Source organism: Anopheles nili, chromosome 2 (assembly GCF_943737925.1).
Source record: "Anopheles nili chromosome 2, idAnoNiliSN_F5_01, whole genome shotgun sequence".
Taxonomy (NCBI): Eukaryota; Metazoa; Arthropoda; class Insecta; order Diptera; family Culicidae; genus Anopheles; species Anopheles nili.
In genome coordinates, this window is record NC_071291.1 from 6888903 (window position 1) to 6912874 (window position 23972).

A 23972-nucleotide genomic window follows, 5' to 3' on the forward strand; every position below is an offset into this window, starting at 1 on the left:
GTTGCTTCCCTGTTTGACATTCCGCAGTAACGCTGACTGACGAGTGCTTGTGTGCGTTCGTATCGCGTTGCTACAACGCGTAAATCATTCAATCAGAGCCAATTGGGAGTCTCGAAACACACCGACAACGGGGAAAGAAGAGAACTATGCACGGGAATGGACAGATGTAGTGCGAGTGGTGCGAGTCAATGGCCGACAGGTGCGTGTGCAAACAGATGAAAATGGATGCGGGAGGCACAGGACGTACTAGAAGCAACGGGCATACTCACTCGTGGAGCTGTTCGAGCGTCCTCCAGCCGTGGTTGATGCGCCGCCTCCATTGCTGCGATTGTTTAGCTGGAAGCTGGAGTCATCTTCAGGATTTTCACCCGCCTGGAAGTTGATCACGTTGATGTTGTACGTCACGGTAGAAGACTGCCGTTTTCGACCGAGGCGAGCATGTTGGGGCGATGGCGTCATGATCGAAGGAGCCCGCGATGGCGTAACAGTGCGTGAAGTTGGTGAAACCGTCGCTCCGGTGTGGCTGTTGTCGATGACGATGTCCGGGTTGTCGGTTGCTAGCATCATCATCTCTGCTGCGATGTCGATCGTGGTGACGGTGGCCGGTGCTGATGCTGGTACTTTCGGAAGCTTTTCTTTCGGGCTCGTTGCGACCAGATCGAGCGAAATGGTGGACGCCTCGCTTAGCTGGATGTTGACAGGGCTGCAACGTGCATTCAATGACACGTTCAGTGCCTTCGAGAGTTGATTGTCGGTCGTTAGTTGGTGGCTTGACATTGCCGCCTGGGGTGACTGCAGCTCACTTCCCGCAGCGCCGTTAATCGTTGATATCAGATCGATGACTTTGGTACTTTCTGATGGATCTACGGGGCAACAAACTGCCACTGGAACAACCGCCTTTAGACTTCCGGTTTTGATGGGGGCGCTATCGTCCGCAACGAGATCCTTCACCGTTGGACTATCGAGTGTAGGACGTGATCCGTTGAAGCCATGATCGAAACACCCGATCAGGATGTCTGGAGTACCCATGGTGGCGGAGCTGGGAGCTGCACCATCTACGGCATCCGTTGCGATACCACCTACCACAGGTGTCTGACCACCAGGAACGGTTCCTTCTCCTGCACCGCTTCCATCACTGTTGAGCATGATCTTGAAGATACCTTCGCGATTGACCTCACTCTCAACAACCAGATTCTTGAAACACCGGCGAGCAACACCGTCGTCTTGCTTAGGAAACGCAGAGCTAAAGTCCGAGTCACTCAACGCGTATATCAACTCCTTCTCGTCCTTGTTGCAGTTCTTCAGGCTGTTCGTGTTCTTGCCCAGCTTCTGCCGCTGCTTTTCGATCATGGTGAGGAAGTCGGACTCGCTCGCTGCGATTTGATGGCGTTTGTGCGTGTTCACCTCCTTTCCGGAGTCTTTGTTCAGTGACGATGCCACGTTGATCAGATCGAGGATGTTGTTGTTCGAGCGATTGTCATCGTTCTTGTTGTTCCGCTCCGTTGATCGGACCAGGTTGCTGTTGTTCAGGTTGCTGCCTGTTCCCGTGGAGGCACTCGTCGGACCAGCTCCGGCTGCCGCGCCCTTGATGTACGTCTTTAGCAGGCTATTGCGCGAGAAGAACGGCTGGAAAAAGTTGATCTGCCGGAAGCTGTCCTTGCGGGATGCACGACGCTGCTGCTGGTGATCGCCCTGATGCTGCTGCTGTTGTTGCTGTTGGGCTTCCTTTATGTGGATCGGTTCCGAGCCCGAGTAGCGTAGGTTGTTGTCGTAGTGCAGTGGAAAGATGGACGAAACACTGTCAGAGCCCTTGATTTTGCCCTCGTTTTTGTACTCCAAATCACGAAGGTCGATGCTGCTGCGGCTGAGACGGCGCGGTGGCGAGGACGGAACGAGAAAGTCGTCGTCGGTGTTGGTGACGACCGTTGGCACTATTGGCACCTGTAACTGAGAAATCCGAAACGAAACAAGGAGCTGTAATATATGGCGAGTTGTGCAGTTGATTTAAAGCTCACGGAACAACTTGGGGTAGTACCGTCGGTGATATAAACCAGTGAGGCACCTTAATATTGAGACTAAATGAATGGTTGATCTCTAAAATGCGCAGATTGAATTGAGTGAAGCTTCTTCATCGACGATCAGTGCCCAATACGCATCTCACTGCTCTGACGGCTCGTTAAAGTTACCCATACTACTTATTTACGTTTGTCTTGTTTCACACAAGTTTCTCGAGCTCATAAGTGGATTTGCAACCCACAAACCGTAAGCCGCAGAGCCGTTGGATGTGCTCGTACAGTTCTACTCGCAGCGTAGCGCAAAGCAATCAGAATTAAAACAAAGCAAAAGCCAGATAATCCCATAACTCCGTGCGATTGTTTTAATCATTAGAACCGCTGGTTGGATGAAGATGTTCTGAAGGTATTGAAAAGTAAACACGAGCGCTTGGTACGATGCAAACGCCCAGCTCGCTGCAATGTGTTCACCTCTTTCATCAGCTTATTGAGCTTCCTGGCACCATCATAAAGCTCGACATTGCTTATTTGAACGCATACCAGCTGAAGGGTTTTCTCATCGCCTAAAACAAAAACTAGTAAGCCGATTCCGGTTGTGCGGCACCTTCGATGCGCCATGCGAACGTTTTATGTCGGCAGTGGGCGCTATTATGGAGATTACCCGTTATTGAATGAGAGAAATCTGATCCGCCGGTCCACATCAACTGACGTGCAGGATCGGTTTCTCTCGACGACGTACTACCCTTGTCTTATCTCGGTGTTTCACACGCACCACCGATGCGTCTGCAAACGAGCTTCGAGGAAGCAGATTGTTAATCTTTAATAACGATTATTATCCACTGAGGGAATAATCGTTTTCCCTCCCTTGGGTGTCTTGGCCAAGCTCGGAACCATTGGTGCTTAAAATCGGGCTGGGATAGAAACGGCAGGACTCCATTGCCGTTGAGATCCGACCCATTTTCCTTAATCACGCGCTCAACGTGCTGGGTTGCATTCGAGAAACTATCTTGATGACGTTAACGCTACAGTAAGATTTCCAATGAAAGTCCAATAGGTATTCATTAATACATTTTCACGCATGCGTGCTAATCCTCATAAGTTAAGTAATCTTAAATCATCGTTAAATTCACATTACGTTGACTGATATTATAAACAATGGAAGAAAAGGAGCTACGTTTTACAATATGATGTTATTTGGCTGCATTAATCTTGATTTACATTCTTATTTAATTTTACCTTTAGCGAGCATCAGTTCTCTTTTAGCAATTCCCTTTGGATGCCTCTTAAAACATTTAGATTTGCTTTTATACAACGCAACTTCCCCTTTCCAATGAAATTTCAAACATTTTTTTATCGGTTTATAAATTACCTTTCTCAAGACCAACGCTCTCATCATTTTCTATGTTCCTTCTTTTTTTGCTCAATCTTTGCCGCACGTGTCAAAATCGTCAGCCACACAGCATACGCCTTACACAAATAGGTTTCCTTCATTTTGCCTTTCTTGCGGTTATTCCGTTTCGGTGATCGAGGATAAGACGAAGCATGCAAGGAGCAGTAATTTAAATTTTATCTGCCCCGCAATGATCATCGAATCCGCCGGGACTCGAATCCGTTACGGCAGCCGGTGACGATGGCAGCAATCGTACGTGATTCTTGTTTATAGCCACCCATTTATTTCATCCCCCGTGCTTTCTGTAAACCCACAGTCACGAGTCAAAATCTCCTCTGCACGGGCTGTTGTTGCTCACGTTTCGAATGTGCTTAGCACAAGTAGGATGTCTCCTTTCTGAGGTAGCAATGGGCATTTTTCCGTCACGTGATCGAGTTTAAGTCGATAATCTGTTCGAAAAAGCAACCAACAGAAGGCAATAGTTTTATCAAAAAGGGATAAAGAAAGTACAAACCACAAGACTTGTAGCTTTTGTTGTTCCTGGTTATTGAACAAAAAAATAATACTCCAGAACATGGCACAACTTTAACAATCCCGTTTCATCAGATGCACGGTTACACCTCATGCGCTGGTGTCCAATCAACTTAAATTAAAGAGGAATTGTTGAAATGTCAACTTCATCAAATAAACGGTCATTTCTGCTGCTACATTACACGTGAGAATTCCAAAAAGTGTACGAAATGCGACATAAATTTGATTTACTCCAGCAGTATTTCGGGAAATAAAAGCCTCCCTACGCTCATTCTTCGTCACCTGTTTCTTTGGTCCAACCGGTGCCACCTTTGGTCATTTTCGTTCGCGCAGTTATTTACGGCGTCCGCTTGAATCAAGTGGAATTGTACAGAAAATGTGCTATCACGGTTATTGAAGATGGTGCCGTTGCGAAGTCGACCGACGAACTCACTGCGGTGGAGGAGGAATAAAAGGTGTTTCATAAATCAACTGCGCCGTTCGGCGTCCTTCAGCCCGGGTCTCGGTCGTGTTACGACGTATGCTTTTGACTTGAACAGCTCCCGGTGCGTTTGGTCGCGTGTTTCAACGAGGTTTGCTGTTCATTCGCCCACAATGGAGTCAGGTTTACTCGGACCACAACGCTATTTCAATAAACTCGAGCGTCTTGGGTTACTCTCCTGCAATCCGAAACAGTTTAGCTGGTTTTGTTTTGTATCGTTTTCGTTTCTCTTACGCTCTCGCTCAAGGTCGGTAATCGATCGAGTCTAACAGCGTTACCATACAGCACACGACACTAGGCATGGAAGACGCTGGCTAACAGTCAGTGGTAGTCGCCAAAACAGGAAACGGCCACCGAATATGTATGGACCAGGTAAGATTCACTTCAAAGGAAATCAAATAAAAGGGAAAACGTTTCGCTGGCATGCAATCCCGCCTACGTTTTGTGGTCGGCCGCTTTCCACGCTCCATTTGCAATACCGATTAGCTGGCTACTCTGGGCCATAAACAGAACGTTCAGCGCCAGGAAGGTGCAAAGCGGCGTAAACTTATTTTTATCCTTTTCCTCGGCTGGCGAACACCCCACTCCGTATGTTGGACGTAAGCTAGCAGCCTGTCGAGGTCAACATGCGAGCAGGCTGGAATGTTATCGATTACACTACAAAAACATCCGTACCACGATGAAGTTGCTCGGCTTCAATGGAGGCGCCTGGTGGTGGAGACGCCTGGTAATGGAGACGCCTGTTGGTGGAGAAACCTGGTGTTTGTGGAGGCACGTGGTGATGGAGGTGGCTCATGATGGAGACACCCAATGTTGGTAGCGCTTGGTGGTAAAGATACCTACTGGTGGAGACGCCTGGTGGTGTGTATGCCTAGTGATGGAGGCGCCTGGTGACGGAGTGACTCATTCACATCTGTCGTTAGATTCTATTTCGAGACCGATTGCGTGCTTGCTTTATCGACAGCCAAAGGGCAGCCATGGTGGCTTCGGGTGACCAAAATGAATTGCAGCACGATTAACCACCCGAACAAATCACAAGAAAGACCTTCATCGGTCGGTGCTATGGGTTACCTGATAGGCTTTAGAAAATTATATCGTGAGCTCGAGTGTTCATCTAACAGATGATACACTGCAAACGGTCTGCATAGATAATAAGGAATGCAGCTGTAGATACGAACGTATTCGATCAAAACCTCATTTAAGTGAACTGGTCTTCACAGCTTACAGTAGCGAATACATTGTCAGGAGCATTTTATTGGCTCTACATCCATGCACGAAAACGACACGCTCTCTGGTTACTGTTTCCATTTGAACGCATCTGGTCATCAACAATCAGGTCGGCTAATATTTTCCTCTTAAAAGCCCATTAATTTTACCTACTCCTGCCTGCTGTTCCCATCACACTGATGGCCTTTTCGCATAATTTACTCGTTATCGAAACCCCTCATCTTCTCTGGAACGAGGCTCAATTGGCCAAAGGGATTCTTGGGAACTGTTCCGGTCATTGAAGGCTTAATTTGGCAATTAATTAGCACCGGAAAGTAGGATGTAGTCAACTAGACGACAAGCAAGCGCTCGAAGCTGTTGAAGAGTGGCTGATACTTACGTCCAGATCGCTCAGCTCGCTGTGTGTGTCATGCTGGATGTCTTTGATGTCGATGCCAAGATCGCAGTCGCTGGCCCGTAGATGATGGTGCCGATGATGCAGGTGCTGATGGTGGTTGTGATGATGGTTGGCGTGCAGCGTATTGGATGCGTTGTTGATCTGCACGCTGTTCAGCAGAATGTTGGAACTCGTACGGCTCAATGCCTTCCGTTGACGAACCGCTTCTCTGTAGAGTAGGAGCAGAAGCGTTTATATTTGGAAGACTTTGGGCCCAGTTCAATCGACACAACCACTTACTTGTAGATGCGGTAGTACATCGTCACCATCACGATGCCTGGTATCCAGAAGCTGATCGAGCTAGAAATGATTGCGTACAATTTATTTACAACGAATATACACAGATCCGGCTTTTGTTTCAGCTCCTTCAGATGCTCGTCGGTCGTGTACCAGCCAAGAAAGATAGGCGTGAAGGATATCAGCGCTGGCAGCACCCAAACGTTGGCCAGCATGAAGAACACTGTCCGTTGCGTCATGTACAGTGGATATTCCAGTGGGCGCACGATGGCAAAATAACTGAGAACAGAAAAAAACACGTGGCAAATAAGTAATGGAAAATATCCATAAGAAGATCATTTCTTCCCACTTGTGATTGTGGTTAAAGGATACCTTTTTGGATCAAAAATATGTTCAAAAAATATAACCCTGCGATGTGCCGCTGCGATTGCAATCTGCATGACAAATCTCTTTAAGCTGTAGCATGAAAAAACCATACTTTTTAAACGTATAGCATGAAAAAACTTCGATGGTATCATAAGCTTTGACGAAGGTGAACTTTCCACTGCCCATCAGATAAGTTCTGCGGAGTCCCGACAATGCGGAGTTCAACTTGTTTTATCATGCAACACCAAAACGCAAATTATCTTATTTTAACAGCATACTTAATACGTTAAATTGGTGTTATTTTTTAATATATAATCATTGATGCAGCGTCATAATGATGAATGCTGACTCATTCATAGTGCGAGTTTCTAGTAGGGAATTTTGTGCTACTTTTTCACCAATTGGGTCGTAGTTTTTACATTAATCCCGTGCGCTTCTCTACTCAACCATTCATCATGATTTACCATTCATCTTCTGAGAAGGATAATGTGTGTCATCTTTCGTAAGTAATTCCTACCAGAAGTATATCAAATATGGAACGGTGAAAAGAAGGCGCCAAGCAGTCAAGCTCAAACGGCGAACACTCCTCATGTTTCGTCAATGAAACGTTGCTGATCATTCAGTTTCTTTCCACAACCGAAAGTTAAGCTAAGAAAAAACTAGAACAGTACATCGAGGGCCAAACTACACTAGGCAAACTATGAAGAATGACTAAATTGTTGAAACAGAGAGCAAAAAAAAACGAAAGAAAAAGTCCACGCTTGACAAAGCTAATTAATAGTTCAGTCTTATCATCATTTGTCGTTACCAAGGGCTCGTTCTCGGCTGTTCGTTCGGCCTTCACACCAGAGAGGATCTGAAGTGGCATGAGACAAAACGGCCACTCTGGAATGGGAAAACTTTTTGCAACTATTTGCCAACATCGCTCGACCATGATTGGAGGCTCTGGTGCTAGTAGTAGGAAAAAAATACGCTCATATGCCCAACTCAATAGCCAACGCTGGAGGGAAGGCATAATGGAACGGATGAAAATGAATTTACGTGGCGAATGTCGGAGTTCAGAAGCTGAGTGAAACTTGAACTTGGCAGTACTTACCGGTCGACCGAAATGCAGCAAAGGTGAAGTATGCTCGCTGTCGAGAAGTAGACATCCAGGCTGTTCCATACGTTGCACATGAACGAGCCGAAGAGCCACCTGAAACAGACACGATAAGTAATGACACGTCATTTTTCACTTTTTGTACGGAAGAGAAAGATACATGACTTTTTTAAAATTACTCTGTTAAAGAAATGGACTGAACTGAAATGCAGAGCTGGGATGTTAGGCTGAAACTCAGTTACAACAAAATTTGCTATCTAGTTTGACTGTTCGTTCGTGTCTACATATTTATAAACTGACATAATTTACTCGGTAATTGCAAGCCAGGCATATTATTTGACATGCGTGCTAGGAACCACTTCATTCATTCAACCGGTGGTGGTTTCATTTCATTATGTATGAAGGTCGTTTTGATTGATTTATATTTAATATAAAAAAAAAAACAAACAAAAAGTTCACTGAACATACTCATCAAAAGAATGCATCCCACATAAATATACTTATTTTCATTCTGTTTGGCTTAAATTAAATAACTCCCGCTGTTTTCAATTTTACAAACCACCTGAAGCACAGTTGACAATCCTTTTTTGCCTGTCACAGCTGCCTACATGAGACCATTTATCTTTTTTCCTATCTCTTCTCGGTTTCTTTTTATAGCAGTAAGTCACAAATGGGTTCGTTCGACCACCCGGTGTACCAAGCCGTTTCGACAGTCCGTATGGATAACGAAAGGCTGGGCGGAAATTGAATTTTCCAGCAGCAGCAAAATGGCAGCATCCCGCCGGATCGGCACGAGACGAAAACTTCCTCTACGACACCTTTTGGTCACATCGCGTTCGTGTCGAAGCAAGCTTCAAAAAACTATTCAAACCGGGAGTGAAATGGTTTCGTGAAACCATTTCGAAAAACGGCTCACACTACTCTCTGTCCATTCGAGGACCGGTGCATGGAACGCGCTAACGAACCGCGCCTTCTGGCCGCAAGCGGCAGACTTCGAGCGCGTAATTTCATTTGGCCAAATGTAACGCTGATCGAAAACGAAAGCTCCCGATAATTTGATTGTTTTTGACAACAAAGCTTTTAGAGCCATTGTGGGTTGTTCTTTTTATGTTATTTACTTCCGAAGTGCGTCCCATGCTCACATCAGCCGAAAAGCACGCTTCTATCATTTTAACGATTTCAATTTATACGCTCGAAATGGGACGGCTCGACGCGCTGACGCGAAAAAAAGAACGTTCAATTGGAATCGCACGAATCATGCTCGTTTTAATTGCCGCAGGTATGCATGGTTGCATCAAACGATTCGCATAGTAAGCAGAAATATGATAGGATCAGTGCACGTGGGTTTTTAAAATGTTGCCATATTTTGCGTTGTACTTTGTTTTTCCAAATACATACCTTCCTGATAGCTCCACCGACGCGTTGAACGTCATCGCACAGAGTGCTACCAGCATATCGGCCATTGCTAACGATACAACAAAGTAGTTGGTTATTACTCTGGAAGAGATAAATGATTTCAAATAATTACCATCCTATTGAAGCAACATATTAGTCAGTGTAAAAAAACTGTGATATATTTTTTTTTCGTCTGAGTCTCATTTACTTACACCATTCATTGTGTTTCATTGGTAAATGTATTTGAACTCCCTTAGAGAGGCTCCGGTCCGACCAATTGGGTCGTTACCACACAATAATATTTTGTTTTAACAAACGATGTAAGACACATTGACCATTATGTTCGGCAGTGTCTTGTGATGTGCTAATACTTTCTTCATTTCTTTCTTATCGCACGTTACTAGAATGTCGTCCAAGACCATAACAACTTCACCCTATAGCAAATCACTTCATATTGAAAATCCGTTGTCGTACGCAAGCGTTTATTTTTCAACCCAATGATCCGAACCTTCACAGTTGGCTGCAGTTCTTCGATTGTCTGCGAATTTATCCAGCTCCTGCACCGTACGCTATTCGCTTTGCGCGTACACTGTTGGTTTACGATAATTTTAAAACTCGTCCCATCTCATCGAGCAAAGCCACTCAAGGCAACGAACGTACCAAGAAAGTACGAACGAGAAACTTCCTCGTTCCAGTACCGGGGTCGCGTGTGTAAAGTGCTTTCGGAAGGCGTACTAAATCTAATCAAACTATTCCTGTGCACTGCCTTGGCTAACCCGCACAACCAGTTGATTTTAGACGCGCTCGAAGTGGAAGGAAAACTCATCCCATGCGTCAGCTGCATGCGACAACCGTACAATGGCGAAGGATGAGCTCATGGGACATCCGGGAAAAACGGAAGCAAAAATGAGCAGTTTTCGCGCAAGAGTTCCGAACGATTGGCTCGCTGCATCTGCAATGCTGCCTTCAGCAACTAGCAATGGAGTGCCGCTGGCACAAATGGAAAAGAATGCCCGGTTAGTTAGCGTTGATGGCCTCCATCTACAGTCGATGATTTCTTGATCCGTTATCGCTTACATTTATTGCATTAGTTGAGAAAATTGAGCGCACGCAATGTTCCCCATCGACCGGATAGGAAGCCATTTCAATTATGGATCTTTGATCGACTTACAAGCTCCAGATTGCTGATCAAAAACCGAGCTCCAGGCTGACAAAAGAGTGGTTCTTTCCACAATTGTTAATGCACCGCTAGGTGCGGATTCTGTTGCCCACACATTCGTGGTTATCCACAATATTTGTGGAAGGATAAACTAGACGGAGAATTCTCTTCCTTGTGGCAGAAACTGCAATCTCATTATCCCGGTGAGTGGCAGTTGGAAGCTTGCAGTGCATCTGCAGGCTTCACTTGCGACATAGAGACTGCCTACAATGCGAAGCGTTGTGACGTTGACATGTAGAATCGGGATGTTCTTTGCATGTACTGCACGGAAATAATGATTATGAGAATTATGATAGACATCCCACGGAATTGCTGGAAGCATTGTTCAAACTCACTAGCGGAGTAAAGTTTGAGTAAAACCTATTAACATATTGCAGTTGAGATACGTTACTATCACGCTGACATAACAAAGACTGATATATGCTAGAGACAATAATTATGTCCACATCATACATTACAGGTCGTGCTATTCAATGAATATAATAAAACGAAAAGGTTTATTCAATGGCTTTGCTACACTCAATTTAAAAAAGTGCACCGTGTAAAATTATTCGCTTTTATGTGTGATTGTTGTAACAATCACACGTCTGTAAAACAATTCAAGTGAACATGAAAAATAAAATCCCATCACCAAAGCCAACATTAGTTGTTTGTCATGGAGCTAAGCGAGTTCACATCTGCCTCTAAATCGTGGTACTTGTCGTCATTACATTCAACTCTCTTCACGGTGTATTGCACGAAAGGAAAAGCGATACCTCACAAGTCCAATAAACGAATCACGGTGTAATCATGGTAGCGCAATGCCCTCACCGAGGGACTACTTTGCTTTTCCAGCTGCGACGACGTGACGCCCCTGCAATGTACCTCTTCCATCTTGCCGGGGCTTTGCTCACGCACCGCAAGTGAAAGTAGTGCTAGAGTCCCAGGCCAGGCCCTCGGTACCACGACACACGCAAACAACCTTGTGGACGCCTGGTGGATGCAACAACTAGCTGCAGTCGAGTCAGCTACCGTCGTTCCAACTAGCATGCCATTGGGCAATGAATATCCTCGCACCGGTAGTGAAGGTAAGTCGCAGTCGCGTAAACCCTTGTACCTATTATTTGCGCTGCTGGGTACACACAAACGATATTAAAGCTTCCTGCCGACCAGGCCATTCTGCGACGAGCTAAGCATGGACGCCCCGGAGACAGCTTATCCTTTACGCTCGTGACCGGGAGCCATTTGCTCCGTCTGCTTCTAGGCCACTCAGCAGCTAGGGGACTTACTGCTGGTGTCCCCGATGGATCGTCTCGCTACTTCCACTGCGTCTCGTTATTGATTTTGCGATTTGATTCAATAAAATAAATATTATCCTCGGGGCGCTTCCGATCGGATCGATGCGTTGCTGGTCGAGCGTACGTGGGCGTCCCTGTTTCCGCGTTCCAGCTCGTCCACACGGATAATAAACAACGGAACAAAAAAATAAGGAGCCCCGACACGTCCAAACGGACGACCGCCTCTGTTGTAACCATTGGCTAGCGCTACACCACCGACTAACGATATCGGCTATCAATGGTCAAATCCCTCGGCGCGTAAAACGAGCATAAAGTCCCTGTCCTTGGGCACGGACTACACGTATCTGCGCACTGGGCGCAGGAAAAAAAATACGCTTCGTCTGCATTGGTCCGGAAATCGATTCGGGGATTCAAAAACTCGCTGGATACCTCGCGCTGGAAGTAAGAGTAGGGGAACTTTAATTTAAGTTTATCCCATTCTGTAAGCTCACGGAATCCATCAAACGGAGATTTGAAATCGCATCGAAATGCCGGAAATGCGACTGCGACTCGCTCATAACAATGCACGAATGATGCTAGGGGAAACTTTTTGTTTCACTGAGTCTATAATCGCGCGTGGAAATAAGGTAACAGGTTCAGTAACAGCTTATCTTCAATCTGTTATGAGCTGGAGAATGAAGCTGAAGGAGGTATGAAACAGTTTACCGATGGTTTGGAATTAGATACATACAATATATAAAACCATATTTACCATATATTTTTACACTATCAAAGGAATTTCTAACCGAAAATTGAAATGAAAACATCTTTCCTTTAATAGTCTTGAAATCGATAATTCAATTGCATAACTATCAGTCCACAAGCTCATAAATGTGACTCATTGAGCTTTTGTTAGGTTGATTTCTTAGGCACACATATTTGGTAACGCAAACATACATTTTTCAAAGGTACCTTATTCGATCTCACCAGCACGCTTTCTTCGAGCGACTTTTTCGAGCGACGTTGCTTCGCGTGTCAGAACCCTCCCCGAACCGGGAAAATCCCTTTCCTCATCGCAACACAACACCACCCATTTGCTCAGCAGGAATCTTCCGCACGCGACACGACATAAAATCCGCCTTCCAAACAGCACGCCACACGCCGGCTCCTCCGTGGAAAGCCAATCAGTCCGGTTTTACACGCAATGTTTACCCGGGCGGAGTGTAAACGGACGGATTTCTTGACCAGCAATTACCCACCACACCGGACGTGCCTCCGAAACCTCGGTCGGACGCGTTCAGTTCCGGCACCCAAGCAAAGCGTATGGACGAGCCCAGCACGAAGCACACTGTCCGAGTACGATTGATGTACAAATAAACACAACTGATCGACGATAGCCGGCGCCCGGAGGGACAAAGCACAACGGAAACAAATTCTGCTGCTGGGACAAATCGTCCCACGTGCCACTCCTTGCAGCCGCATTTTTCACTCCCAGACGGTCGGCAGCGAGAAACCTCGGTTCGGGTAAAGTGCGTGCTATTTTTCTTCGTCCTTCGTCACATGTGAAGCTCGGTGTCCATCCGAGTGGGGTATGGAGTTTGCGTGCCAGGAAACGTCCCGTCCGAACGGATGTCCTTGCCGGTGGGCAGCAAGCGGCATAATTGCACCATTGGCGACCGTAATCACGCGCGCCCCCTGGCAGCGATGATGCTGATGGTGGCAATGATCGGTCGATTCGATGGGGACCGTGGGTGCCATTCTTCACACTTCACGCATAAATCACGTTGCGGGCGGTGGAAGGCGATTTATCACGGCGTTATGCTGCAAATGAAATCAATTTACGTGCGTGTCGACAATGTGTCCGCTGGCCGCCAGCTGGCTAACGGACGAGTCTGGAACGCCTGCGTGCGTAGAGGGTCGTGAAGCGAAATTCTCCCACCGGCAAAAAGAGGCCAGTGCCCACATAAGCCCTTAATATGACCGTGCGGTTTGGGTGAAGCTCATTGGCTCACAGGTACTGGCATAGCTCAGTAGCATTGCACACACCCCAGACGGATGGTTCTAGAGGTTTCTAAAGAAGAAAGAAATGGTCCGTCCATACCGTGGAATGCGGTCGGGGATTACACTCGGGCAATTAGTGTACCCGACCGGTCGACCTTTCGAACTCATTCGAGGCAGCCGGTGAGTGTGCAACTTTAGGGCACGCCACCGCAAGCGTATGAATATTAATCTGCAAGCCGGGCTGGTTCACAAATTGGGGTCGGGATGCTTTCCGGCCAGGCGAACGCGTAAATGTTTGGCGAATATGCTCGGCTAGGGTGCGCTTTCGTCCGAAGAATCCCAACAGCTGCTCATTTGGGAGTGATTCGCAGTCTGTTCCAATCCATTTTGAAGCACCTTCAAAGGGGCTGTTCCCAAATTTGTTCACTTCGAAGTTACACAAATGCGTGGCATCAACGGCAAATTTTCCTTTCAGACTAATTTCTAAAAAATTATGCATGAAGCCATTTTTCTCCTAGCACTCCTAACTCTGGGCTAACGGTTTAAATTTGATCTCATGCGGAACTAGTGGGAAAGGTTATAGTTCTAACATACAACAAACAAGCAACAGTGAAACTCTTGCTGACATTTTGTCTACTGCTTTAGAGCTTCATTTTACGCCCAAAAGCAATGACGTTGCATAAGCATCTCGCAGTATTCGGATGGTTCTTCACGACTATGTTGAGAACCGGCTCAATACGTTGAGACGATTGTCCTCTTGAATTGTGGTGCTAGTCCAACTGTGGTGTGTCCATGACAGATCAGAGATCTTTTCCAGCATCAAGATGTGCTGTTTCACGATAAACTTCCAGCCAAAAAGCAAAGCTGCCGGACATCGCGCGTCAAAGTCAATCTACGCAAACAACGACCGGACCGGATTCCGTTTTGACGCCCCCGGTTCAGAGAAAACCCAGCATTCGAGCTTGCGATAAAGTGTTTTTATCAGATTACCGGCGTAAGCGAAGGCAGCTCGAATTGCGCATCATTTACCGTTGTTTGCCTCACGAGTGCTACAGCAAACGAACTTTGCAGCTCCATGTCACAGACAAGACAACGTGTTTTCTCATCGATCTGCTTCTGGCCAGACACCACCTTGCGGTTGATGGGTAAAGCATTCCTTAAGGAGTGGAAAACTTGGATTGCTAAAGCAAAAACTGACTCGGAGCTAACGGAGGTGAACGACATAAGCGATCATGCATGCTCCACACCTTCATGTAGGCCATTATTCAGGCTTTCGATGACAACAGCAGGCCGATGCGTTATCCTTATCCAGCACGTGCAGAACGGAGATGAAAATTATCTATTTCTTCCCTGAACCCGGACGGTGCTACCATGCTTGCTTCTTCACGTGCATTCTCGAGTATCGTTCCGTTAAACTCAACCCCGTTCCAGTCATTTAGCTGGAATGCATTCAAATGAGATTTTCTCAGCACTTCGACGAGCGCACCATGCTTCGTTTCTTCGCGTTTCGCACGGTTACGGAAGGATATGGACCGGTTCATGTCGGCACCGGGCTAAGACGTCAATTCCGCCGAACGTTCGATCAAGTTTCAGTGATGGTTCTTTCCAGCTGGAGCTTCCTTTGCAGCGGCGCAAGGTTGATGGATGCGACGCGTCGTGATTGGCCGCGAGTGGAGGCTACAGCTTGCGGAGAAGATGAAATTTCTTCGGACCTATTGAATCGAAACATGATCGATAACGGTAACCGAAGACTAATGCTGCCCCAACCACCGGTAGCTAACGAGCTTAAAGGTGGCTCATAGAAACGAAGTGGGCTCTTTAAAGCTGTCCTCAATGAGGCTGCGAATGCTAAGGACTAGGGATCATGTCTATAGTGAGTACGTTTCGAGTGAAATCGAATCGAGCTAGCACACACAAAAATTAGAACACATCGCACCAAAAAGGGAAGTGAAGAAAGCTTGATTTAATAACATTCATTTATTCGAGATGCCCTAATGCACCTTATTTTGCCAGAGCACGCACTCCCTGCCATTTCGGCGCGTGAAAATGTATGCCTCTGTTTTTCTGTAAACAATATTTCGGTGCCGAATAAATTAGCATAAATGTTGCTCAGCACACGCACCGTCTTCGAAACTCCACGCGCCACACGCGCCAGGTAGCAGTGCGAGGATATTTTTACAATCGCAGCATCGCTTAACTCAATTCCCGATTCAATCATGACGCCATTCGCAGTAATCCGTCGTTATCGCACGACGGAGCGGCAAACTTCGCCGGGTTCAGCCACGCGGGTCCCCAGCTTCGTTACAATTAATTAAAGGATTATTCAGGGCTCGTACCAAACTCACAGCCGGCCGGTACAGCAACAGCCGAGGCGATAACCGACCAGCTACCATCACCCTAATGAACCGGTGCTGACACTGCCGTGGCACGGATCCGAAAGGTGGACGCAAATGAAATCAATTTTTTTTTCTCAGCACATCTTCATCGAATCCGGTGACCGTAAGGAAGAAAACTTACTCCGTACCTCTTGCAGGCAATTGCCGCACGTTCGACACGGACGCAGAGCTCGACGCAAGTGGGTACGAATCCAATCAACAGTCGAAGCAGTTCGATTTCACGGCACTCGATATTGAGTTATCTTTCGCTTTCACCGAAACCAATTTTCCGAATTCAAAGCCCCCCACTCTAGGACCGGGCCGCTTCCTTCCTGACGGTCAGTGTGTGCTTTCTCGCCAGGAAAACTTTGGCAACGGTCGCCAAATTGGACTCCGTCGCTTTTTGTACGCACCCGGACAACCGATGGCATCAGCTATCGATCGCCACACCCAACAGACAGGCCTCGTTGGGGCTTCCGCTTTTACCTGATGGTGATGGAGAAATGGCAGTTTCGGGACCGGGTTTAAAATCACTTCTCACTCGATCGCTCGGTTCCATTTGCCACGCCTTGGACCGCAAACAAGCGATTTCCGGGCAGAGGCCGACTTGGCCGTCTAATCGATTTCCACCTGCTAGAACCACAAGATGGCACCATTAACAGAAACTATGGCTTTCAGCGAGACGCGTGCGATGGCGCCGGTGATAGTGTGTTTGATGGATTCATATTCTCACCAGTACGGAAAAGTTGTCGTTCAAGGTGGAAAACGAACATGATTTATCGCACAAACATCGTAATGGTTCTCCACTATATGGATACGATAGACATAAGATATTACGTTTTGAAATGTAAAATGTTGCATAATCTTAAATTGGTCAACAGTTAATGCAAATTTGACTTTCTTTTTCTATTTAAAAGCATTGTTTTACTCCTGGAAATATTGAAAAGATGTAAATAAAACAACACCTTTGATTAATTGGCTCCATCTTCTTATACAACCATGTAAGGTTATGGGGAATATGGTGAAAATACTGGAGAAACTTAAAACATGAGACATGGAACACTTTCCCCACGCATCTGTACTAGTTTCAATTAACTAAAATTGTACGCCCACGGGGATCACATGTGCTGTGAGCGCACATGTTGAGCATTACACATCGCAAAGGGCATGGCCTCGGCCACAAATCACCGTTCCCATCCGGAACGCTCTCGTACGATGCTGCAAAACCGTGTTGAATTAATCACAACCCTCGCCCGTACGCCAATCGCAATGCCGACGGCAGGCAAATACGCTCCTTCGAGAAATCTTACACCATCACGGGAATACCGGCAAGCAGGTTCGTCCTATCGCCCAGAAGGAGCTCCATCCTCGATCGGCTTGTGTGTTTTGCAGAAGCAGACGAACCACGGAACGAAGAAAAATGGTTCCGTGGCTCCGCGTGACAACTGCACCAGACGGGAAGTAATTAGTATTTTATAGATTCCGCTGCGCGTCGAACAACTTTCCACCGGAGGTGACGTTTGATGCGAGCGATGGACCCATCCCGACCCAGCGAAGACAACGTTTGGCGAAAGGACACCAAAGATTGATTTTCCCCACGCTTGTATTCCTCGGTTCGTTACATAACAGATCCCGCAGCTTTCCCTCGTCGTAACGGTAATGAATATTGCTGCTTGTTGCCAGCGATGACGGAACGAAAGCAGACGCCTCTCTCAGGAGAGAGAATTTTCCGAAGAAATAATTATTTTAATATTCATTACACGCCCGACATTGATTACAGTTTTCATCGACTCGCTGGAACAGTTTTGCTATGCATCAAACTTCCTGTTCGGTGGTCGATACAGAGCAGTTCGAAATTGTTCATGGAGGTATCGAAGATTTCATTTTGCTTGTACCAATCCGACATGTAATACAATGTGGTGTAAGTTGTGTAATGAAGCAAAGCTATTCGAAACACGGTGTGCCGGTTAAATATCAGAGCAATGCTCAGTTGCTACGATAATACCGGACCATTCCACCGCATCAGTGGCTTTTCGATCGAACCCGAATGAAATGCACTCGCGCTGTTACTCCCAGCAGCAAAACCAATATACTAATTGAACTGTGTACCGATTCGAGGCACATTATTGATTAATGCCGTGCACGATTGATGCATCAACCCTTCCGGGTCAAGCCCTTCGTGGCCACAGGCTACCACGACGGTCTGGCGGCATTTTGCGAGCAGATAGAACAGAGCATCGATCCGCTAGGGACGCCCCGGAATGGAACGCCAAGCTGCTGAATATTTCATTGGCCCAAAAGCCAAGAATGCCAAACGTAATAATTTCGACGTACAATGCCAACACAAGGGTAGTAACGCTCGCCACCGCCGTCGTGGAGGAAAACACTCGAAACCGCACGAAATCGCACCGTGTATTTATTTATTTATAAATAAAGCACACACAGGAGCCGTTTCGGGCCAGCTACGTTACAGCCTCGGTAAGGCGGCTCGCGAGAATCATAATTGAAACGATTTTCCACGCTTTCCCGACCGCGCTCGGTAGCGAATTCGTGAAATGAAATATTTTCATTCTAACGGAAATGGAAACAACGGCTGCATAATCACAATTTTCGCTTCCATGAACTCAAAGACGTGGCTCACATCCATCAAACGCAGCAATTTGCATTCGCGTTGCTATGGTAGCAGGCTCCCTGTCGGCTGCTCGTAGCACTTGCGAAAATCGATTGATCTGGAAGGTACACGGTGCGGCCATAAATCAGCCCAGCCCAGAGGTTGATTTTCTCGTTTGATATTGCCTGTCGCAACGATCGTTTTGATTAACAAAAAATGCGCCGGAAAACCCTCGCCACAGAAACAAAATTAGCTTTTTGCCCTCTTGCTTTTGTGCCAACGAACGTCCGTTCTTGGGTCCGTACGGTAACCGAAGCGACGTACGTGAGCTAGTTCGGAGGTTTCTTCGCGTCAATTACCTGTCAAACGGTATTTGTTTCCCATTACGGCAGCCGGTCTGGTGCCCGGTCAAGATCAACCAATTGTCCTTTGTCGTGCTTTTCGCTTCTCCGATGCCTTTCGATCTGCCTTTCGGATGCTGGGATAATGATTTCCGCTAGCGGCCGTTGATTGATTTTCGCCCTACGAATATCAATTAAGCAGCCATGGCATCGTGTCCCACTCATTACTACCACCAGCTGGCGTTGATTTGTTTCAGTTCGCTCTACAAATGCGCAGTTTTCATCACCGTTGCTCTTAAAGCTGCCACAACTGACCGTCATGCAGGCAAATGCAAACGAAAAGTGACTTCAAACAGTTCAAAGTCCTAGGCATGGCGATAAGACGAAAAATCAATTATCCATTATTTCACCCTACTTAAGCTCTTGGGTGGTTCCAGGAATCGCGTTGGGTGAACTTTACGCCCCGTAAAAGCGTACCAACCCTGAGGGCTTGATTGAGCGCCACCTTTCGTTTGCACCCCACTCAAGTGAAATAATCGCTCGCATAAGGTAGCTGGTTGTTCGCAACCCGCTTACCCGGCCCGGTTCGCCCACACGTCACGAAAGTCTATTTATTCTACCTTCTTCCAATCGAGCTGTGCGGCGAACGGAATCACAATGAATGCAAATGAGCACACACCTAGAGTGAGCATATGCCGGAGTCCTTCCGAAACTCAACTGGCAACGAAGACGCAAGGTAATCGATCGAAAGCGTTTCACCGCGCGGCTCGCAGGGCTCGAAAGGTGCAAGAACCAAGTGTCCTTACCCATGACTTAAATTCACCCAGAAGGAAGACGGATCGATTGCGCCGAAATCGTGCCAACATAACATAGGCCCAAAGTGTTGTCCTTGACGCAAACGTCAATATGAATCATTGCAATCCATTCCCACCGACACGAACACTCCACCGGGTAGAGTCGATGTCGACGTTGTGGTGGAAAATCGCATAATCGAAAAGCGATGTCGCCGTTTGACGAGCGAAATTATCATAATCGTTCACGGCGCGGCGGTTGTATCATCGCAGATTGGACGAACTTCTCGTTGTGCCCTAAATCGTCCTGTTGGTCTCCTAGCAACGCGGGCCAACTTACGGCGTGCAAACCTGGCTGGTTTTGAGTGGCCGGATCTAATAACAGCAAAAAAAAAGTTCCAGTTTCAATTACGAGACGCGGCGGCACGATGGAGAAAGTTTCACCGGAAAGCAGCACAAATAATGGTACTCTGCTCCGGGGCAGCGCGGCGCATTTCGTCATCTTACGAAAAATGATTTTCGATACACCACGAGAGCACTCGGAATATTGTTCCCTGAAAAGTTACGGCGTGTTTGCATTGTTAATGCCCACACTGCCGCCTGACGGCGTTTGCTGCGAGACAAATTTATGCAACCTATTATAAATTTCCCCCGCCAGAGGTCTTAAGCCGTAAAAGCGGTACTCGTGCAATTGTTTCATGTTGTACGAAAGAGATTTTCTTTTTTTAAATTATGTATACATCAAGGATACGAGACAGGAGCGATGTTTGCTTTTGTCTGACGATCATCTTGCATCGTTACCCAAATAACTATCTAACTTTTTCCCAACGAGTGCCGGGTTTTAAATAAGCATTTTCAGGCGACACGTTGTTGAACGAAGCCCCAGTATGGTGCGATTGATGTAAAATCCTGGAATCGTGCAGAACGTGGGAGAGAAAGCTAAAGTTGTCGTTAGGATTCCTGCTAACAAATGGAATTCTTGCAGCTGAACCTTTCTTCGAAACATTCGTACAGCCTCTGCGAGGCTTTACTCGACAAAGTCCCGCTTTTTGGGGAGTTTTGCACGAGCGGAAACCATAGGATGAAAAAAAAACTCACCTTAATTTTCTATTTTTGTGCACCGAAATAATAACGAGTGCATTGCCTAGCACAGCCCCGATGATGATCGATCCGAAGATGAGACTCTTCAAGCACAACACCGTCAGCTCGACAAGCCGATCGGCTGGTTCTACGATTGTTGACGCGGTGGGTTCGGTTCCGTTGACCGCGATGGCCGTGCCGTCCGGCTCGGTGATGGTTCCGTTCCAGATGGCGACACTTTCAACGCCGGTTCCTCCCGAGCTGGGGGCCATCGTGAGTGAGGCTAGCGTCGTCGAGCTGGCAGACGACAACGCCGATGCCACCGTCGCAAGCGTTCCGTTCAGCTTTGGTTGGGTTGGACCAGCAGCAGCTAGCAGCAGCGCGGCTCCGATGGGGTTCACTTCCGGTTGCGCTGTCACTGTGGCACTGTGGCTGGTGAACATTTTCACTGGATACGATTCCGCACCATCCGCTTATTCGCTGGTGGAGAACGAGAACACAACAGCCACCGCCCTATGTCCAGCGTGATCGCCAGCACTGGTTGGTGGTTTTCATCGATTTTTCACACTCTTACTCGCACACACGCTCACACATCGCAGTACACTTCCACTCGCGATCACGGACACACCCCACTTCGACGGTTTCCACAGCGATGGCAGTCACATCCGGTGGCCGAGCCCGTTCCGGTCGAGATCGGGCTACGAGTTGGGCTCCAAATCGCCCCCGCGGACAGGGAAAACGGCGCGTTTATTGTTCGTATTTAATTACGTGGAGTCAAGCGTCAACGCCAAGCCACCGGCTGCCGGTCCTGCCGATGAGCACACAGCGTTTTTTGCGCACCCGATTCCACCATCCATCCCATTCGACAATGCGTTGCTGCGTGGGACCGCATGGCCATTAAGGGGTCGCCACCGGACGGGAAGTTCATTAAATTCTGCACGGGGTGAGAGAAAAACAGAAAAAAAAGGACAACAATGATTACGAGCTTCAGAACACGTGAGGAATCATGAGGCAAGAGAAAAAGAGAGAAGGAGAGAGAGAGAGAGAGAGAGAGAGAGAAAGAAAAGTAAGCAAATAGCCGGTTCGCCGGTTACGATGCGTCCCGGAGAGGAGTCGATTAACATGTCGATCGCCACTGCCGCAAACATTCGTATTCGTTGGCTGACCTGAGTTGACCGTAAATGCGCACATAATCGCTGCGTTGACATATGTGTCAAACCCCGCAAAGACACGAATTTATGCTGCCACGAACGAGCACCCCACAAGATAAACAACAGGACATCGGGAGGGACAAAAAAACGCGTCCTTCCAATCGGAGCGGAATGGAAAGCCAAAAGAACTGCTGGTAGCAGTTGGAGCCGTGTCGCATTATGGCTTCCCCACATTGCACACATCAAAGTGCCCAACGTTTCAATTTGTTTACGACTGATCGGGGGTTAAACAAACAGCGAAAAATAACGCTCGCTGCTCCAGCCCGCCGATTTGTGGCGGCTTTTTCGCTTTACCACCGCATCACATCAATCTTTTAATGTCGAATCGAGCGTAACTTCGAAACAAAAAGTAGAAACGGGGCACCACAATCGATACGAAGTGCAAATAAACCGACGAGAGTGCATCTTTTAGGGCTCTAAACTGTATTTACGCGCTGTTTGACAAAGTTTGGGCACAACCGGGAACGATTTCGGTGGCTGGGCTGCTATCCTGGGTTGGCTTTTGGGGCATGAAAAATAAACGTATTTACATGGGCCAAAAAGAAGAGCAAGAGACTCAAAAGCATGTCCTCAAATAGATGTTGTATCACAAGTTGACACAGGGTGAAATACTACGGCGGAGATACGTGAGAAAGCTCGCGCGATTCAACTATGACCTTCTGATGTTATTTGAAAGCAGAACGGCGGGGTTTTCATATATTTTTAACTAATTAACCATAATAAGGACGACGTATTTTCTAACTTTACAGTGCAAGATCAACTTGGTTCTTACCTCAGCTTGGTTAAACGTATATTTTTATTTTACTTGTATTTACGATATTAAAAAAAATAGGTTTCTTCCAGCTGGATAGGTCTGATTGATTCTATTTGGTCTACCCAATACACGGAGCAAGTATGCGATCCTTTATGTAACTGAAAAATCACGATATCATACTGTACCCTTTTTGCTAAGTCTGTTTTTTATTCATTTATTATGCTCATGTTTAATTCATTAACTTTACACCGGCACCGAGAGCCAACTGGTGCGCTTATATTACCGTGTCGCTTCAAATGATTCATCCAATCCCGGTCGCTCGGTGAAAACGGCTCATTTATGCCGGGAAAAGACATTTGCCGGGCGCAACCACGCTCGCTGGGCACACCTTCCCGGGCTAAAATAGCTCAATCAATATTTAACATCATTATGCAAGCCAACCCAGGCATGGGTTTGCGCGAGTCTTGCCACACTACCGTGCACATGTGTGAAGCGCATCCCCCGGACTCGCACACATTATTGCTTATTGTCATATTCTATTCGAGAGCGGGCCATGAGCTAGACTCGTTGCTTCTGCTGGTGCACGTGTTCGCTTTTCTAAAGCTCAACAAACTGGCAAAAAGAGTTACCTAGCCGCACCGCGATGATGCACTCTCTAATGCACACATGCACACTGGCATACATGAGCCATGTTTCATTTAGAGCACCTTTTTTACTTTCCTCGCTTGCACTATATTGCCGTACTTACATTCAGGCTGTACGCCCTCGAGTTCGCCCTGCTACGCAGTCAGGGGTACACACACTGAAAATTGGTGGAACTTCAAATTTGCACACAAGCGCAACGTGAATCAGGTCAACGGAGCTTCGGTGAACAAAAGCACCGATGTCGTCTCCTTTTCACCCCCCCAAGACAATAAGGGAGAAAAGGCCGTGCACTGAAAAGGGGTTTGGCAAGGCGGAAGCGTCTCGTATTTATTGCGCCCATTTTTAAAGCCACCATTGGAAAACGAGCTTGCCTGCGGCCGTTCCTCTTCACCCGCACAGGCCCAGAAATGAAATTGGAAAGTCATCCGCCTCTGCTCTCGCCGGCATTCATATGCTCGGTAGTGAAAAACGATCCCCAGCTGCAAGGTCGACGCGAACGTCCGTTCAAGAACAC

At 47.1% G+C, this 23972-nt stretch overlaps 1 protein-coding gene across 1 annotated transcript in view; it reads right to left on the reverse strand.

The window, feature by feature from the left end:
* Positions 1 to 21291, reverse strand: part of LOC128720048 (uncharacterized) — a 32876-nt gene extending 11585 nt beyond the window's left edge. The window contains exons 1-6 of the mRNA XM_053813694.1: positions 20867 to 21291; positions 9178 to 9276; positions 7777 to 7875; positions 6318 to 6593; positions 6021 to 6246; positions 270 to 1947 (exon numbers count right to left, since the gene is read on the reverse strand). Of these exons, the coding sequence (XP_053669669.1) occupies positions 270 to 1947; positions 6021 to 6246; positions 6318 to 6593; positions 7777 to 7875; positions 9178 to 9276; positions 20867 to 21291 (2803 nt within the window). The remainder of the gene's footprint in view (positions 1 to 269; positions 1948 to 6020; positions 6247 to 6317; positions 6594 to 7776; positions 7876 to 9177; positions 9277 to 20866) is intronic.
* Positions 21292 to 23972: the final 2681 nt, after the last annotated feature.